The following is a 16,673-nucleotide window of genomic DNA, read 5'->3' on the forward strand; positions in this document are numbered from 1 at the left end:
ATACAACCATCAATCGAAAAACAGTGACTTGCTATTAAAGTGGTCAGTTCCAATAAACTGGCTGAAGATAACTCTGAAGTAATCAACAAGATAACAAATGAAATCAGAAAGTTGACTCTGACAATCTCTGATATGATAATATTTGCTAATGAGAAAAAAACTTAAGCTAGCTACTTCTAAATAGAAATTGTGCAAATCTGAATACATGATATTGTACAGTGAAAACAAGTATATAAATTTGGAAAAAGAGCAAAAGGTGGAGGACCACCCACCACACTAACAATCTCAACAACAATAACATTTAATTGAAGCAGAACTCGAATGATTTGACATTAGTTCAACAAAGCTTGCTTATTGACAAGTTTTCCCTTTAATTCCTACTGCTACTCAACCACTCACCTAAAGCTTAACTTAGGAAAAAACAATTAAGTACACAAAATTGCAAACACATGAATAAAATTACATTTCATTTCATTTCTTTCTCTTCTTTGGCGGCTGTAGGGACTCTTCATCCTCGTCCTCTTCATCGTCTTTTTCATCTTCATCCTCACCATCATCATCTTCATCTTCTTCCTCCCCTTCTTCTCCATGGTCATCTTCTTCCTCCACAACTTCATCTTCATCATCTTCATCCTCTTCATCCTCATCGCTGCCACCTTTTTCATTGTTGTCATTGCCATCTTCATCATCTTCTTCATCATCCTCGTCCTCTTCGCCAGCACCTCCTCCTGTACCATTGCCTTCGTTGTGTTGTTCTTCTCCAACATCTTCAGAAGAAACATCTTCATCTCCTTCTTCCCCCAAGTCTTCCTCGTTGTCATCATCCTCATCATCGTCGTCCTTGTCTTCTTCACTTTCATCCTCGTCTTTACTCTTTGCTGCCGCCAATATTTTGATGGTGCTAGTCATCTTAACAGTCGTGTCAGGCCCATCAATGAACTTAACATCTAGAACAGGCCTACTTATTTCTTTGGAAGAAGCCTGTAACAAGCAATACATTAGACGTAAGCAGCCATCTTGTCTGGCCAACATAAATAACTGTTTCAACCAATTTTATCATTAATGTCTTTAAGATTTTACACACCTCTACTGTAGGGGATCTTTCCTCTTCCTCTGATCTGCAAGTCATAAGTCCCAATAAGTCCACATACCAAGACCAGATTTAGAATGACCAAGATCCAACCAAATACCTATACATATGAAGAAACAACATATCATGAACTAAAATCACCTGGTATTGGTCCCAATCAACCGAGCTGCATGTGTGCCCATAATATAGGAACCAAAACCAACCTGTAGCACTCTAATGCATCAGAACGATTCAGAACTACCAAACTATAAATTAATGTAAAGAGGCTATCTAATATTCACACTATATGACTTCACTTTTAACTTTTCGGATTTTGCACATATTTTGGTCCAGAAAATAGGACAACACACATTTCAATCAAATTTTCCTAAAACACATAACGGCTGCAAATATGGTGATCAAAATAAACAGTAACCCTTAAAATATAGCACTCAAAATAAACAGTAACCCTTCAAATAAAAATAAAGGGTAATCCTTAAAATACAGCAATCAAGGTAAACAATAACCAAATAGAGCACTCAAATAAAAATAAATAGTAACCCTTAAATTATAGCAATCAATGTGAACAGTATATAGCAATCAATATAAACAGTAACCCTCCTTCCTTACGGGAAAGGAGGAACAGGATAAACAGTCTGACCAATCTCAACACAAGTTTAAACCAGGCTGGAAACTTCTAACAGTAAATTAGAAGCCCCTCAATCACAAGTCTAAACGAGGCTGGAAACTTCTAACAGTAAATCAGAAACCCCACAATCAATTCTTCTCCAGCAATAAATCACAAACCATAAAACCCTATGCCGCTTTCCCACAAATACAAAGTTGCATAAAAAGTGAAATAAAGATACCCCATCTAGCATACTTTTCTGTACAGCAAAACATAAATATCAAGAGTCAAGAAAGGGTACAGCAAACAAGAAAGAAAGTATAGGCCAAAACCAAGTTTTTATCAAAAGACAAGAATCCAAACTCTAAAGACAATTTTGTTCTCAAAATATACAGATTTTAATTTTGGTAATAATTCTAAATTCTAATAAAAAAACCTTAAATTGAAACTACAACACATAAGCCAAAGTTCAAATATTACTGTAGTTAACTTAACTTTTAATATCATTTGGACAACTAAGAAAAAGAACAAACCCATGAAAACTGACAAATTGGTGAAGCAGATGTAAACCCCCAAAAATCTGAACTATATTCCAATAAATCATTCGAATCAAAACAACACATAAACAAAAAACAAAACAAAAAAAGAGTAAAAAGTGTTTTGCAGACAAGCCACAAAATATGGCCAAAAACTGAAAGAAAGCCCTTTCAATGCCATTAGAACAACTGAGAAAAACAGACGCATGAAAACCGGTTGAGAGCTGCTGAAACAGAAGTAAACCCCAAATATGGTATTAAAAACTAATCAGTAAACCCCAAAAATGATACTAAAACTAAGCAGTAAACCCCAAAAATGATACTAAAACTAAGCAGTAAACCCCAAAAATTATATTAAAAACTAAGCAGTAAACCCCAAAAATTATGTTAAAACCCAAGCCGTAAACCCCAAAATGATATTAAAAACTGACTCCAATGAGTCATTTCAATTGACATGAGATATTGGTATTCCTATCTTTCTAGAACAGTTGACATAAAAATTTAGCACAGTAAAAAACAATTATAAAGAACAACTAGTAAGACATTTAGTTTCCAGAAAACCAGGACTTCTACCTCTAGACAAAACTCATATTTGCAACCACCAAGAGAGTACTCCACAGAAAAATTAGTGTGCATTTACACAGATGTATAGTTTTCAGAAAATCAAGAACTCTACCAATACACAAAATTCACATCTACAAACCCAAAAGAAAAAAGAAAAAAATCACCCTCCAAAAATTTCGGGAAAAGCCAACTATGTAATAATACCTTATATTAACAGTAAAAGCAAACACTAGGGTTTTAATAGTCACAAAACTCGGAAAAAGCTCTTACCTTCATTTCTGAGTCAAATTTCTCAAAACCCTGGTCTCCATGGCCATTTATCTTCCTCAAGAACATAACAGAGACCAGAAAAGCCTCAGCCGCCTTCTGCACGGAAGCTTCTAGAAGCAAACCCCAAGTCCTATGGCAAAGATAAATTTGCTGGGCCGTAAGCCCCGCGGCGAGTTTCGAACCCATTACCTCCATAGAAAAAGCTTCAAAAACCTTCAAAAGATCCCAAAGACAACAAAACAGCAATTTTCAATTCATGAAAACCTCTAAAAACCAAACCCTCACAAAAGCTAAAATTTTCAGATACGGCTATCCAAAGCAACTAAAAAACCTATTATGAAGAGCCGAAATAGACTAACATAAAAGCCAAAATAGTAAGGAAAACATTGACCTGGTCGAACTCAGGCTTATTCTGTAGACAATTCAACGGCTGTGTCCGGTTCCATTCAGAAGACAACACAGAGCTTCAGAGAACCACGGAAACACCCGTTACGTTCTTCGCCATGGCTGAAACTCGAACTTCAACGCTGGAAGGCCAAAAAGGACTCAAAAGTTATCAAATTTTATGGGGATTCGAGCTAGAAAACTCCTGCAACGTACCAAATCTACCAAACACAACCAATCCGAACACAAAGAGAGCCAGAAACCGGCCGGGATGGATTCTTCGTCGTGGGTCGAGCTCGATCTTGTAGCCGTGACCCTCTACTCGCCTTTACGGAACGTAAAATCCTTCGTAGTTTTAGTCGCCGTTTACGGTTTTGGCAAGACATTACGAAAACTCCCCTGTGGGGCAGATCGGGCAGATCTTGTCGCCTTCCCTTCGCACAAGTTGCCGCTGACCGTTAGGGCCCCTGCCCGCTGAGAAGGCGCTAGGGTTTTAGGTTTTGATTAGTTTTCCTATATCTTAATCTTATTAGTAAAACCTTAAAAAAATTAAAGTGGTGATTATTATTATTATAATCCTATTAATGAAAGTAAGAAATTAAGGTTGTGATTAATATTATTCACTTGTACAAAGTCTATGCTCCTCATTCACCTTTGGAAGGCCTTAAGCTGGTGGGGTCCATCTCCTCAATTCCCTATGCATATGTGTCAGGGATAGGTAGAGACCACCACTTGTGAATTTTGAACAGATGGCAACCCATGGGTAGTTTTTAACATGCTTTTAAGTCAAGGAATCTAGAGGGTAAATTTGAAAATAAATGTGGTGATGAAGGGTGTGGATGGTTGGGTTGTGGTATAGTTTAGCTATGGTTCGGTTAGGGTATGGTTTAGCTATAGTTTATAGTTTAGATAGAGTTGAGCAATTTGATTTGGTTAAATATGATTTGATTATAATTTAGTAATGTGATTTGGTCAATCAAGGTTTGATTATAGTTTAGTAAAGTGATTTTAGTAAGTTTAGGTAATTTAAATATTGTATAGGTTTTTTCGAAATATGTGAATATTTGTCATTGTTATGTGGGTTAATGTAAAATAAAAAATATTCACAGTGGCTTTTTTAAGGCAATTTTGATTTTAAATTTGATTGGATTTACCTTTAAAGTTTGATTTTCAATTTTATGAGGAGAGTATTGTCTATGAAATTTGGTCTTTCAATTTTATAATAATATATATTATCAATTTTTTATAATAATAAAAATGCATATAATGCATAAAAATGAGGGGAGTATTGTTCATAAGCCTATGTATTGTTCATAAAACTTAGTCTTGGAAGTTATTTATCAATCAATTTTCCCATAAAAATGTTGAGAATGCATAAAAATAAACTCGCCAAAAACAAAGACATTGAATGCTCCCTATCAAATGCCATAAATTCCATTTTTATAGTTAAATAATATAAAATATCTTCTATTATTAAGAAAGGAAAAAAGTATACATCAATATCAAAAGTTATCATGAAATGATCCTAATGTTAGATAATTTTGATTGTGTCTACTAAAATACATTATGTAAATAATTATCATGTTGATAATATAACATCACCAGTGAAAGATTTATAAGAAAAGTACAAATGAAGTTAATTTTCATGTATTGGATAGATAATGGGATTATAAGAAATCATAATATCCTTTGAGTGAAGAGAAAAGTCTAATAATAGATAGCTTGTTTCAGTAAAGAAATTGAGAGAAGATGGAGTGGGGTATAATAATTAGACTTATTTTTAAAGATTGATTAATGATTGGCCATTAATAAATAGTTAATTATAATATATTTTAAAATTAAAAAGATATGGTCAAACGTGACATCCTTATTATATATGTTTATATAATAAATGCAATTTCATATAAAATAATGAATTATTAGCAATGAAATAATAACTCAATTGTTTATTTTTAACATTTAGGTTGCTTCATTCTATTTCAATTAGTATTAAAGCTTATAGTCCTAGCTTTTGTAGCTCACGCAATCACAAAGGGCATAACGCCCTTTATATATGATATCAATAACCAAGATCTAACAAGGACCAACTTCATTTAGGGCATGTGCTAACTTAGGGAACAACAAATTTATTTTTTACTCTTTTTCTTTATTGGACTAAGCATTCTACATGGCACCTCCTAAAACTTCTCACGAGGGGGGTGTCTCAATTACACATATATGAGCACGGTTCTTCCAACGACAATAAACAATTCTTACAATAGTGTACAAAGATGACATAACAACATAATCAAGTTATCGTCAAATAGGCCAATCAAATAGCAAATATGAAGAACCATAGCCCCACATCAACATCCTCCTCTGGCCAACATTGGGACACTAAGATGACATTGCCGCAATTTACAATGTGCTTGATGGGAAACAAGTAAATGCATGGATCAAGGCTTTCTCCTTATATTTTAAACATAAAACTAAACCATGGGAGTCTAATAAGATCACTTTAGTAATGTGTCATCTCTGGGAGCTAATGACTCAATGGTGAGAAAATATCTATACTTGGATTATAAATATGTATTTTTTGTGGAAATTAAGTATGAGAAGGGGATCCATACTACTCATGGCATAACCTATTGAAGCTTTTTTTGCACAGTTCTACGTGAGTGTTTATATCATGTTGGCTATAGTGAAGAATTATGTGCAAAGTAGCTTTGTAATATTCCTATTTAATTATTTTGCTAAATTTTCCAAAAATCCAATTTAGAAAAATACACCATAAAAGAATTCCACAATTTTGCACAATACAAATAAAATTGCAGATGTAACAGCCCAAAAATGGTACAATTCAAAAATAAACACGAAAATTAGTAGCAGAACTCAACCTTATTATATTAAATATGGATCAGGAAATGCATGCCAAATATGGTTTTGAGAACCTATTAATACTCTTGCAAGATATCAGTATGGTTGATAATAGCTCCACCAACGTTATGCCCCTACGAGAGATATGATTGACCTCTCCTATTGATCTCAAAGTTAAGCCCGATGGGCGGATCCCTCCTCTTCCGAGAGGCTAGGGTATATGTCTCAATACTGAAACCCCTCCTCACTAGATCAGCTAGGGTGGACCATTGACCGCCAAAAATAACCCTCTACATAATGTGGGCTCTCACCCAAACAAGCTCCAAGAGCTCAACTCAACAACAAAAAAACAATAATCCCAAATGCATTCATAAGGAGTGAGCTCCCATCTCCTTTAATAGTCATGGACTATCATAATACCATGGGTAAATACCAAGGGTCATTTGAATACCATGGGTATTTTTCTTCTTTTATTAAAGTGGCTTATAATATTTATGTTTCTTTAGCCACTTTTAATTAAGTAATTCTCGCATAGCCCATAATTAATTTTAATTTGTAACTCAAGCTACTGAGATACTCTCCTTTCCCAATGTCTGAAAATAGGGACTTGGCAATTTTAGCCTCTGGATGGATTCAACTCAATTTATTTGCAAAGATCACAATGGCTAACTAGGGTGGATTTACAACCAACGACCACCAGTTAGGGTGTGTATTTCAACATCGAAACCAAGAAATATAATGAGGGTTTCTCCCTCCCACCTTTACCTACTAGAGCTTTGAAGATAATTAACAAAACATCAAATACCCAATCATATCCCAAATGAAATCTCAACCACCTTTTTATAATTGTCCTCCTCTAAATGCCATGGGCACCAAATTACCATGGTTAATAAAATGGGTTATGAAATATTATGTATTTTCTATTTGTCTCTCTTTTTTTAAAACAATTATTCATTTCACTTATATCTTTTTTTATGTTGTTTTTCTCTCTAAGTGAAAAAGACCAATTAAATTTATCTTCTTGGAAAGGGACATTACAAGCTTCAACTATAGCAATTTTATAGTCAAATGGTGCATATTGAGGTCTCTGATAAACTCTAGGTACAATTATCAATATATAATCCTAAACACATAATGAATCCCTTCTCTTTCGAGTGGCTAGGGTATATGTTTCAATATCGAAACCCCTCCTCACTAGATCAATGAAGGTGGACCACCGACCACCAAAACTAACCCTCTACATAATGTGGGCTCTCACCTAGACAAGCTCCAAGAGCTCAACTCAAAAACAAAAAAACAATAATCCCAAATGCATGCATAAGGAGTGAGCTCTCATCTCCTTTAGTAGTCATGGACTATCGGAATACCATGGGTCTTTTTTCTTCTTTTATTAAAGTGACTTATAATATTTATTTTTATTGAGTCACTTTTAATTAATTGATTCTTCCATAACCCATAATTGATCTTAATTTGTAACCCACACTACTAAAATACTCTCCTTTCCCGATGTCCAGAAAAAGAGACTTGACAATTTCAGCCTATGATTGGATTCAACTCAATTTCTTTGCAAAGACCACAATGGCTAGCTAGGGTGGTTTTACAACCACCGAAACCAACCACCACCACTGAGGGTGTGTATTTCAACACCAAAACTAGGAAATATAATGAGGGTTTATCCCTCCCACCTTAAGCTACTAGAGTTCTCAAGATAATTAACAAAATATCAAATACCCAATCCCAGTTGAATTCTCATCCACCTTTTTATAATTTTCCTCCTCCAAATACCATGGGAAAAATGTCATGGGCACTGAATTACCATGGTCAATACCATGGGTCATCAAAGATTATGGATTTCTCTTTATCTCCCCCCTTCTTTTTTAATTAATTATCCATTCTATTATCTTTCATTTTAATGTTGTTTTTCTCTCCAAGTGAAAATGAGAAATTAAATTTATCTTCTTGGAAAGGGATATTACAAACTTCACCTATAGCAATTTTATAGTCAAATGGTGCATGTTGAGGTCTTTGATAAACTCTAAGTACAATTATCCATATCTAATCCTAAACACATGCTTATTATAAATTTTAATTATGGTTAAATTACCTCAACTACATAATGAAGTCACCTCAGTACATATTACATCTCTTTCCTTAACTTTCCAAAATGTTGTTGCAACTTAAAAGAAGTTAGGTAGGTGCCCATTTATCTTTTAGTTTTAAGCTTAGATGTCTTTTAAACCAAAAATTTCTCCCATTGCTTCACCTTCCCCACCCAATGTTGGTGAATGTTGTAATTTTCATAAAATGACCTCTCATAGTATAAAATATTGTTGTGCACTTCACCACACATGATTTGCTACAACTTTATTCTCTAAGCCAATTGCATCTATGGCACCTCACAAGGGCATGATCAATATGGAGAAACCCACGAATGATCTATTTTTATGAAGGAATGAAATGAAATACAAATTTAAACCAAAAACATAAAGACACAACAAAATTGAACTTCAATTAATAAATAGCAAATGCTGAAAATTGTTTACATGCATAATGAAAACAAGCTAGCTCAACCAGTAGTATCTTATCTTTGAGAAGATATGTGATGGCTACATGACTTCTAGAATGTGTTACAATGAGGCTCTGAGGCATTTTTATCATGAAGAACCAATGAGAAACCCTAAATATCCAAAAACCTAATCCTAGGAGATGAAGCACCAAAAGCTTGTGGGCCCTGATGGGGTTAGTTGGAACACCAAGTTCCTAGGGTTGTAACTTTGGCATATGGTCTCTGCTAAGCACACACATTATCCCATTGGAAAGGTCTATATAAGTACAATTTGTTTTTACTACAAACATCAATCATTGCCTCACATTTTCCTGTTTACCCAAAAACGTCATTTAGGGCCTCAAAATTGCTTCAAACGTTCAAGACCTGAAAAAATGCAAAAAAATAAAAAAAATTGTCTAAATAGGAAACCGTGTTGAAAAATAGGAAACTGATATGAAATAATGTTGGGATTCCAAGTGGAATAGCCAGGTAGACACTAATATCCACTTGGATCAATGCTCCCCCCTTAGGAAGCAATGGTCCCCATTGTGTTGAGTGCCTCCATGAGATGGAGAGAATTATGTTAAACTTGGTCCCTGGAGAGCCACTTGCCTTGGTGCAGAAGTTGGTCAGCTTTGACAACCCAATACAGTTGTATCCTTTGTTGATGAGTGTTCTTAATCTGTGTGTCCATGATCCGATAAGTTTTGGCATGTCCAATGTAATCTGGGTTGAGCTCTGTTGGTGCCAATTGCTTAGCAATGTTTGATGTGTCCTACAATGGAGGAAAGTATGGCCAAAGGTAATCCACATTAAATACTCGGTGCAATCCAAGGAATAAGGGAATACTTAGCTCAAAATCATTGTCACCCACAACCTTGGTGATGGTGAAGGCATGCATCAGATTGGTCGAGCCTTTTGATGGGCTCCTGCAAGGCATCCCTTCTGCAAATGTAACCAAACCTTGTTGCCCACTTGAGACTAATTTGGCACCCAATGATGACCATGATGTTGCCTATACTTGGTATTAGCTTTATCCAATATATCATGAACCTGTTGGTGGATGTGTTAAATGTATTCAATAAACTTGATGTATTTATCAATTTCGAATTGAACATGTGTAGATATTTCATGTGTAGTTGTGAGAGGCATTGCAACATAAATGGGACACAATGGTTGAAATCTCAGGCCCGCCTGAAAGGGGTTGTGTCCAATTAAGCTATAAATAAATTTGTTGTCGCTATGTTGAACATAGGGGAGGCTCTCATCTCATGTTTGTGGATGCTTAGAGTCGTACATGCGTAGTATGTACACTATCATCCTGTCGGCGACCTATGTCTAGATATTAGTATGGGGGTGGAAGGAAGTCGACTTAGTGAGCTTGGTATCCAACAATGACCAAAGTCTCGACCAGAATGCACTCAGGAACTCACTATCCTTATATGATATGATGGTCTATGGGATCCCAAAATGTACCACACTTGTTCGAAGAAGAGATTGGAAATGGCTTATGTTGTGATACTCTTCTTGCAAGAAGTCAATATGACCATCTTAGAAAATCTATCAATGACCACAAACACATAGTCACTACCATGCTTGGTAGAAGGAAGACTAGACATACAGTCCATGGAGATGTATTCCCAAGGCCGACTAGGAGTAGGCAGAGGGGTATACATGCCTTGCTTCTTAATGGTTGGCTTGGATATGTCACAACCAATGCAGGATCTTATATATTTGCAAAAATTCTTTCAGAGTTTCAACGAATACAAATATTTTTGCAGTATTTCCATTGTCTTCTCCATGCCAAAGTTCCCTGCTACTTGACTGTAATGTGCCTCCCCAATTAGCTTGGAATGCTCACTTGAAGGAACACAAAGGTGTCCCAGGCAGCACAACAGTGCATCCTGGAGGTGGAAGTCAGGAACTTGCTTTCCTTCCATCAACATCTGGTATGTGATGGAAAATTCTAGATCATTTTTGTATAGTTGTGTCCATCCAGAAGTGTTGTGCCCACAAGAGTTGAGAACAGTGGTCAGTGCCATAATTGAGGGTTGACTGAGGCAATATGCAACGTGATTGGTGATTCCTTCTTTTATTTAATGTTCAAATGGTATTTTTGTATATATGTGGACTATTTCCGATGGCGGTCATTCAGTAACTTTCCCCGTGTCTTCATAAATTGAAGAGGTTAGCGATATGTGTGGATGATCATCTCCTTCCCCATATTGTAATATTTCCACGGTTGGAAAGCTTGAAAAATGGAGTACGTCTCCTTATCATAGGTGGGGTGTCTCCTAATATTATCAGAGAGTGTCTCATTGTGATAGACCATTGGATGCCCTTGCTGAGTGAGGATTGCACTACTATCATAGTCAGATGCATTTGTCTAAATCTCAAATGGTTGTTGCAGGTCTAGAAGTATGAGGACTAGTGCAGAGAAAAGGCAGTCTTTCAACTCAATGAATTCCTTTTGTTGTGGCCCAGACAAAAAGAACTTTGTTTTCGCTCCACCCTTGTTAACTTGACTTAAAGGACAAGTGATATGAGAAAATCCCAACACATATCAACAATAGAAATTAGCAAGGCCCAAGAAGTTGCGAAGCTCTGTGAGACTCGTCAGGGTTGGTCAATTCTAAATTACTTGGATCGTAGATAAATCCACATACACACCTTGCTCATCAATAATGTAACCCATATATTGGACCTTATCCATGCCAAAGGAGCATTTTTCCAAGTCCACACATAGCTTGTGCTGCCGTAGAGTATTCAGGACTTGTTGAATGTGTTTCAGGTGTTCTTCCCATCTCTTGCTAATTTATATGAGGATATCATCAAGATATACAACCATGAACGAGTTGGTGAAATGCTACAAGATGTCATCCATCAACCTCATAAAAGTTTTGGGGGCATTCTTCAAACAGAAGAGCTTGACAAACAACTCAAAAAGACCCTCCTTGAACTTGAAAGCAATCTTCCACACATATATGGGTTCTATTGGAACTTGGTGATATCCTAACTTCAAATTAATCTTGTTGAAGTATTTTACCCACTTGAGATGATCAAGAAGGTTTTCAATATACGGAATTGGGTACCTATTCCTAACTGTGATTTTGTTCAGGGCTTGATAATCAATAAAGAGTCTCCAAGTCCCATCCTTCTTATGCATGAGTACAATTGGGCTCCCACAGGGTGAGGAACTTGGCCAAATGTTCCCTTTTTGTTGTAGCTCCTAGATCTATCACTTGATTTCCTCATTTTCTAGAAGAGAGTATCAATGGATTGGTCCGTTGGGAAAAGGTGTGTCAAGGGTCAGATCAATGGAATGCTTGACCTAATAATACAAAGGTACCCATGTGGTTGAGGATAAGATGTCTCTGTACTCTTCCATGACCTTATCTAGTTTCTTTTGATGCACAGATGAGCCCTATGTGGAGGCAATGGATGTGGCCATGACCTTCCCCTTTCTTTGAGAGAAAATTAGAAGGAAGACAAATTTCCTAGTGTGGGAGATGATCTTGTTACATTGCTTAGCAAAGATCAGAAAAGTAGCAATAGGCGGAGCTATCTATGGTATCCTATACATTTTTCTGCCCAAAGTAATAATAACAATACGAGGTTTGGACTCATACATAACATGACACTTCCACAAGTACGATCGGCCGAACAAAGCATCACAAAATTCAAGGGGAGCAACATCACACTATACCTTGTCTGTGAAGGCTTGATGTTGTAGGGCAAGTGGCACTATTAGCTAACGCGAATATCTAAGCCATATAATGATGTATGTTGTGGATGTGGTTTTGTCAATGGGCCCAACCACTTAACCATTTCTACTGACATGAGGTTCTTTTGACTCCCACTATCGAAAATGAAACACAATGAGGTCCCCTTTACCCACATCTCTAAGTGGAAGAGACACTCACCTTCCTCTGAATCTTCGGTCTCCTTATGCTAAACCTTGGTGGTACTAATTGATGAGCCCCATTATTGCAGCAAGGATACTGCAACTCTTAGGGTGACCAACTTTACTTTATCAACCTGGGGTTTGTACAAACTTGGAGGTGATAGTGGTATATACACAATAGATGTAATGGTCTACTCTTGTCACTTTTCAATTGGGCAATAGAACACTAGGGTTTTTCAAAGCAACCTTTATTGACTAGAAGGAGTCTGACTACTAACAGAAAATGGAAAACTATATGTAATGCAAAAAGGAAATGTTGCCTACTATAGGAAATGAAAATGTTGAATTGGAAAGTGATATGAAGTGACATGAAATTATCTAGCTAAGCATTTACACATATTACTTGAAAAAGAGACCTAATTTAACCTTGCATTCTAACATCTAGTTATTTAGACTAAGTAAGCATGGAAATTATCCTAAAACTACTATGACTGTTGTATGCATGTACTAACTAGAAATTGCAGAAAAGAGTCTTTTTTATTTTCAATTTTATAAATGTAAATGCTAAGTGAACCAATATGATCTTTTGTAGGGGAGAAAGGCATGGGGAAATAGGTCTAGAATGGTATTGAGGGTATGGAAGCCAAGTGGAGGCCTAACCTAAGCTCAGATGATCATTTCTGCTCAATTCGGGCTTAAAATAGGCTACTACAGGGTTTCTTGTAGTACTACAGGATGTCCTAGTTTACTACAGGAAACAGGTTGAAAGTTATAGGAAGGTAGGAGAGGTGGAATAAAGTGTGGAAAGGGTGTATGATGGTGGGATAAGGCATAGAGGAGGTGTACACTACCGAATTCTCAGCCCAACTCTTCAAGATGGTTGGATTTGCTTAAGGAAGATGTTCACTTTGCTACAAACCATAAATTGAAATTATGGGTTGGTAGACTTTGGCAGTATGGGTGAAGAAGACTTGGATGAGGCTGGTGAAATGAGTTCTCCCTACAGATCAAAAACTCCTGCAACAACACACATTCTTTCCTTCATTTATGCATAACTTCATTTAAATATGGAAAAGATGAGTTGAATTTAGGAAAAACAGAGTTATTGATGGCTAATGGTGAAATCTGTGAAATACAATGCTTTCTAGACTACAACAACTTCAAGAAACCAAAATGACAACTGCAGGTACTTCTAAGGAATTATAAATAGTAATTTACTCAATCAAAAACCCTAGCCATGCAATGATCTAAAGAGACAAATCTATTTTTGGGATTGTGAGAGTGGGGCCCTCAAACCATGATCCCATGAGGGAGATGAGGAAGAGGCCACTATCACAAGCTTTTCTGAAGTATTCACTTTCACTATTGTACCACTGATCTACCTTTTCAACTAATGGAAGCAAAACTAAACAATCATTCAAGTACTTGTAAATGAAATAAAGCAAAAATAACTTTAGCAGCTAACTATGAATGTAATCTAAGCATACATATACAAAAACAAGGACATCTGCTGCTAGGGTTGGGCCCTAAGAGCTTCAGCCCTCTGAGTCAACTCAGTGCTGGATCAAGGAAATGCTTCTCATTCTCATCAAAATGTCAAAAATACATAAGAGTAATCAGTCACAATGTCTTAGCTCTAAAATGCCTCTTGGCTACCATAAAAAGTCGAATCCTAATGAGGCCTTAGGCCTTATTATTTATACAACTGAAGCTACCAACAACTTCCTTAAAATTAGGGAGGCTTGGCTCCCAAACTCGAGATTAACTTGTCTTCAACTATCACTGGCTTGGCTACCAATGAACTTAGTGGGCTTGGCTGCTTGTAACTCTGAGCTGATGAGATCTGGTGGAGGAATATTTGAGTGATTGAGGAGTTAAGGAGGGAGATCCAATCTCCTAAAATCCCTCTTGCTTGTCTACTTCGAGTTCCCGCACTTAAATTAGCCAAAAATTGCTCCAAATCCCGCGATTAATGCATATTAGGCCACATGACATAACATCTCACCTTTACCCTTCTCACTAAGTAAAATATAATAAAATATGTAAAGAAATGTGAGAAAAGTTGATTTTAATAAGCTAGAGAGTGGCATTAAGGCCTATATAATTTACCTATTGATGAGCCTCATCATCACCCCCCTACTGAAAGTGTTTCTCATCCTCTGAACAACTTAGTCTATGTTCATGTCTTTCATAGCTCTTGTGGCCTCTTTGACATCCCAAGCCTCTGTTGATGGAGCTTCCTCTTATGGATAAAATCATGCATGCTTCTCTATTTCCTCCCACTGCTTTCTTTCTTCTTCCTCCTTTATGCCTTCTAGCATACCCAATAGCAATGGTGGACTGAGTTTCAAACCAATCCAGTTGATTTTGAGTCTCTGTAGTGCCTTCTTATATAGTGGGGTCCTTTCTAGTGCATCTCTCATTCTTTCAGGGGAATGATACTCCTTGATCCTTAGGTTGTATGGTAGGGTGCCCTATATCCTTTGGCATGCTTGTTGGCTTTCATCCCCTAGCAATCTCAAGGTGTCCTCAAAATGTGTGACTTCTTTCTCTTGTGTAGCTAGGTATCTTGGTGCAAGTTGGGGATCATTGGCGATGATGTTGTGGGTGTTAATGACAGCCATAGAATTGATTTGTTCTACTCTAATGTAAATGGGATCTTTTTCTTCTCTTTACAACACCCTCTTCACTGCCTTAGCCTTGGCCTCCTCATGAATCATCCATGATGCAAGGGCCATTAGTTGTAAGTCCCCCAACTTTGCATTGGAGTCTCACACATTCAAGCATGTTAGCCAAGTTGTGTAAGTAGAATTAAGATATCTTGGCCTTATCCTCTAGGGTGCCTTGGTCACATAGCTCAATGAACTGCATATATTCTTGGAAAGGCATAGTCCCGCGTTGTGCTAATGCCTTTATCTAAAATTGCAGCCATTGATCTTTGAGGTACAAGGCATATGACTTTGGTGGCATCCTACACTAGAGTGCCTCCATGGAGAGGCTTGCCATGGTGGCCAATTGATTCTCTTTTTCTTGTACCTACCTCCTCAGCCATGTGCTTTCTACCTCTAGTTGAGATTTCATAATCTGTTCCCTGTCCCTTATCCTACTCAACTCTATGCCCATCTCCAGTAGCTTCTCTTCCATATGGCCCACATCCTCTACATTCTTTGATTTAGTGATTTGCATCCAGCGATGTGTCCTTTCTCTCTCCTTTTCAAGCTCAAAGAAGAGAGGGATGACAATTTTTTTGTGGTATTACTCTACCTCCCTCAATGAATCTATAATAAGAGGTCAGATTGAGTTGTGGGCTAGGTTCCTGCAGCTCCTGGGATTCTCCCTTAGATGTCTTTGGAGAATCTGCCTCCTCCTGCACTTGTGTTGTTGCTTCCTTGCCTTTCCTCTGTCCTTGTTCTCAATCCTATTGCTTTTTCTTTTTCCTGTAATGCTGACATAGTTTCCTGTAGGACTATCTGAGTTTCCTGTGGGAGGATTTTTCCTTTCTGAAATGGGATCAAAGGTTCCTTATTTTTCTTTGTTAATTCTGACGTGGTGACAGGCCTCCTAACATAGGTGATGGGAGACTTTGGGGAAGTCTGTTTTGATGTGCCCTCTTCACCTTTTATTTCCGGGGAGACTAGCTTTTCTTTCTCTTTTGGTGAGTCCTCAATAATGATAGGAGTCCTAGTGGGTGTTTGTGGTTTCCCCTGTTTGATCCTAGTGCTCCTCCTTGTTTTGAAATATAGGGGAGTCTGCCTCTGTCTCTTCCCTTTTGATTTGACAGGTGTGCTTAGGGCAGTCAAGGCAGCAATTGCCTCCCTCTCAATTGGTTCAGGAGACAACCTTGGAGATTCCTCCCTTTCCTTGGTGTGTTCCTCAAGGCTTGCTTCTTCCTCCTGTTCTTTCTCTTCACCTTT

General features: G+C 37.1%; 1 protein-coding gene across 1 annotated transcript; it reads right to left on the reverse strand.

Moving 5' to 3' along the window:
• Positions 1–285: 285 nt before the first annotated feature.
• LOC149164334 (uncharacterized) lies at positions 286–3,799 on the reverse strand. Its single transcript, XM_089432054.1, has 5 exons — positions 3,459–3,799; positions 3,068–3,280; positions 1,232–1,293; positions 1,085–1,118; positions 286–981 (listed from the first exon to the last, which is right to left on the reverse strand). Exons 2-5 carry the CDS (start codon positions 3,260–3,262, stop codon positions 472–474), a joined length of 801 nt encoding a protein of 266 aa, XP_089288180.1. The 5' UTR covers positions 3,263–3,280; positions 3,459–3,799; the 3' UTR covers positions 286–471.
• Positions 3,800–16,673: the final 12,874 nt, after the last annotated feature.

This window comes from Pinus tabuliformis, chromosome 5_1 (genome assembly GCF_031772625.1).
Source record: "Pinus tabuliformis cultivar Carrire ecotype Pingquan chromosome 5_1, CPIR1, whole genome shotgun sequence".
Classification (NCBI taxonomy): domain Eukaryota; kingdom Viridiplantae; phylum Streptophyta; class Pinopsida; order Pinales; family Pinaceae; genus Pinus; species Pinus tabuliformis.

Excerpts from the sequence above, each read along its gene's own strand:
- LOC149164334 (XM_089432054.1), bottom strand. The coding sequence starts at position 3,262 with ATGGAGGTAATGGGTTCGAAACTCGCCGCGGGGCTTACGGCCCAGCAA. Across the intron at positions 1,119-1,231 it reads TTGATTGGGACCAATACCAG|ATCAGAGGAAGAGGAAAGAT; the intron begins GTGATTTTAGTT and ends TATGACTTGCAG. Across the intron at positions 982-1,084 it reads AAAGATCCCCTACAGTAGAG|GCTTCTTCCAAAGAAATAAG; the intron begins GTGTGTAAAATC and ends TGCTTGTTACAG.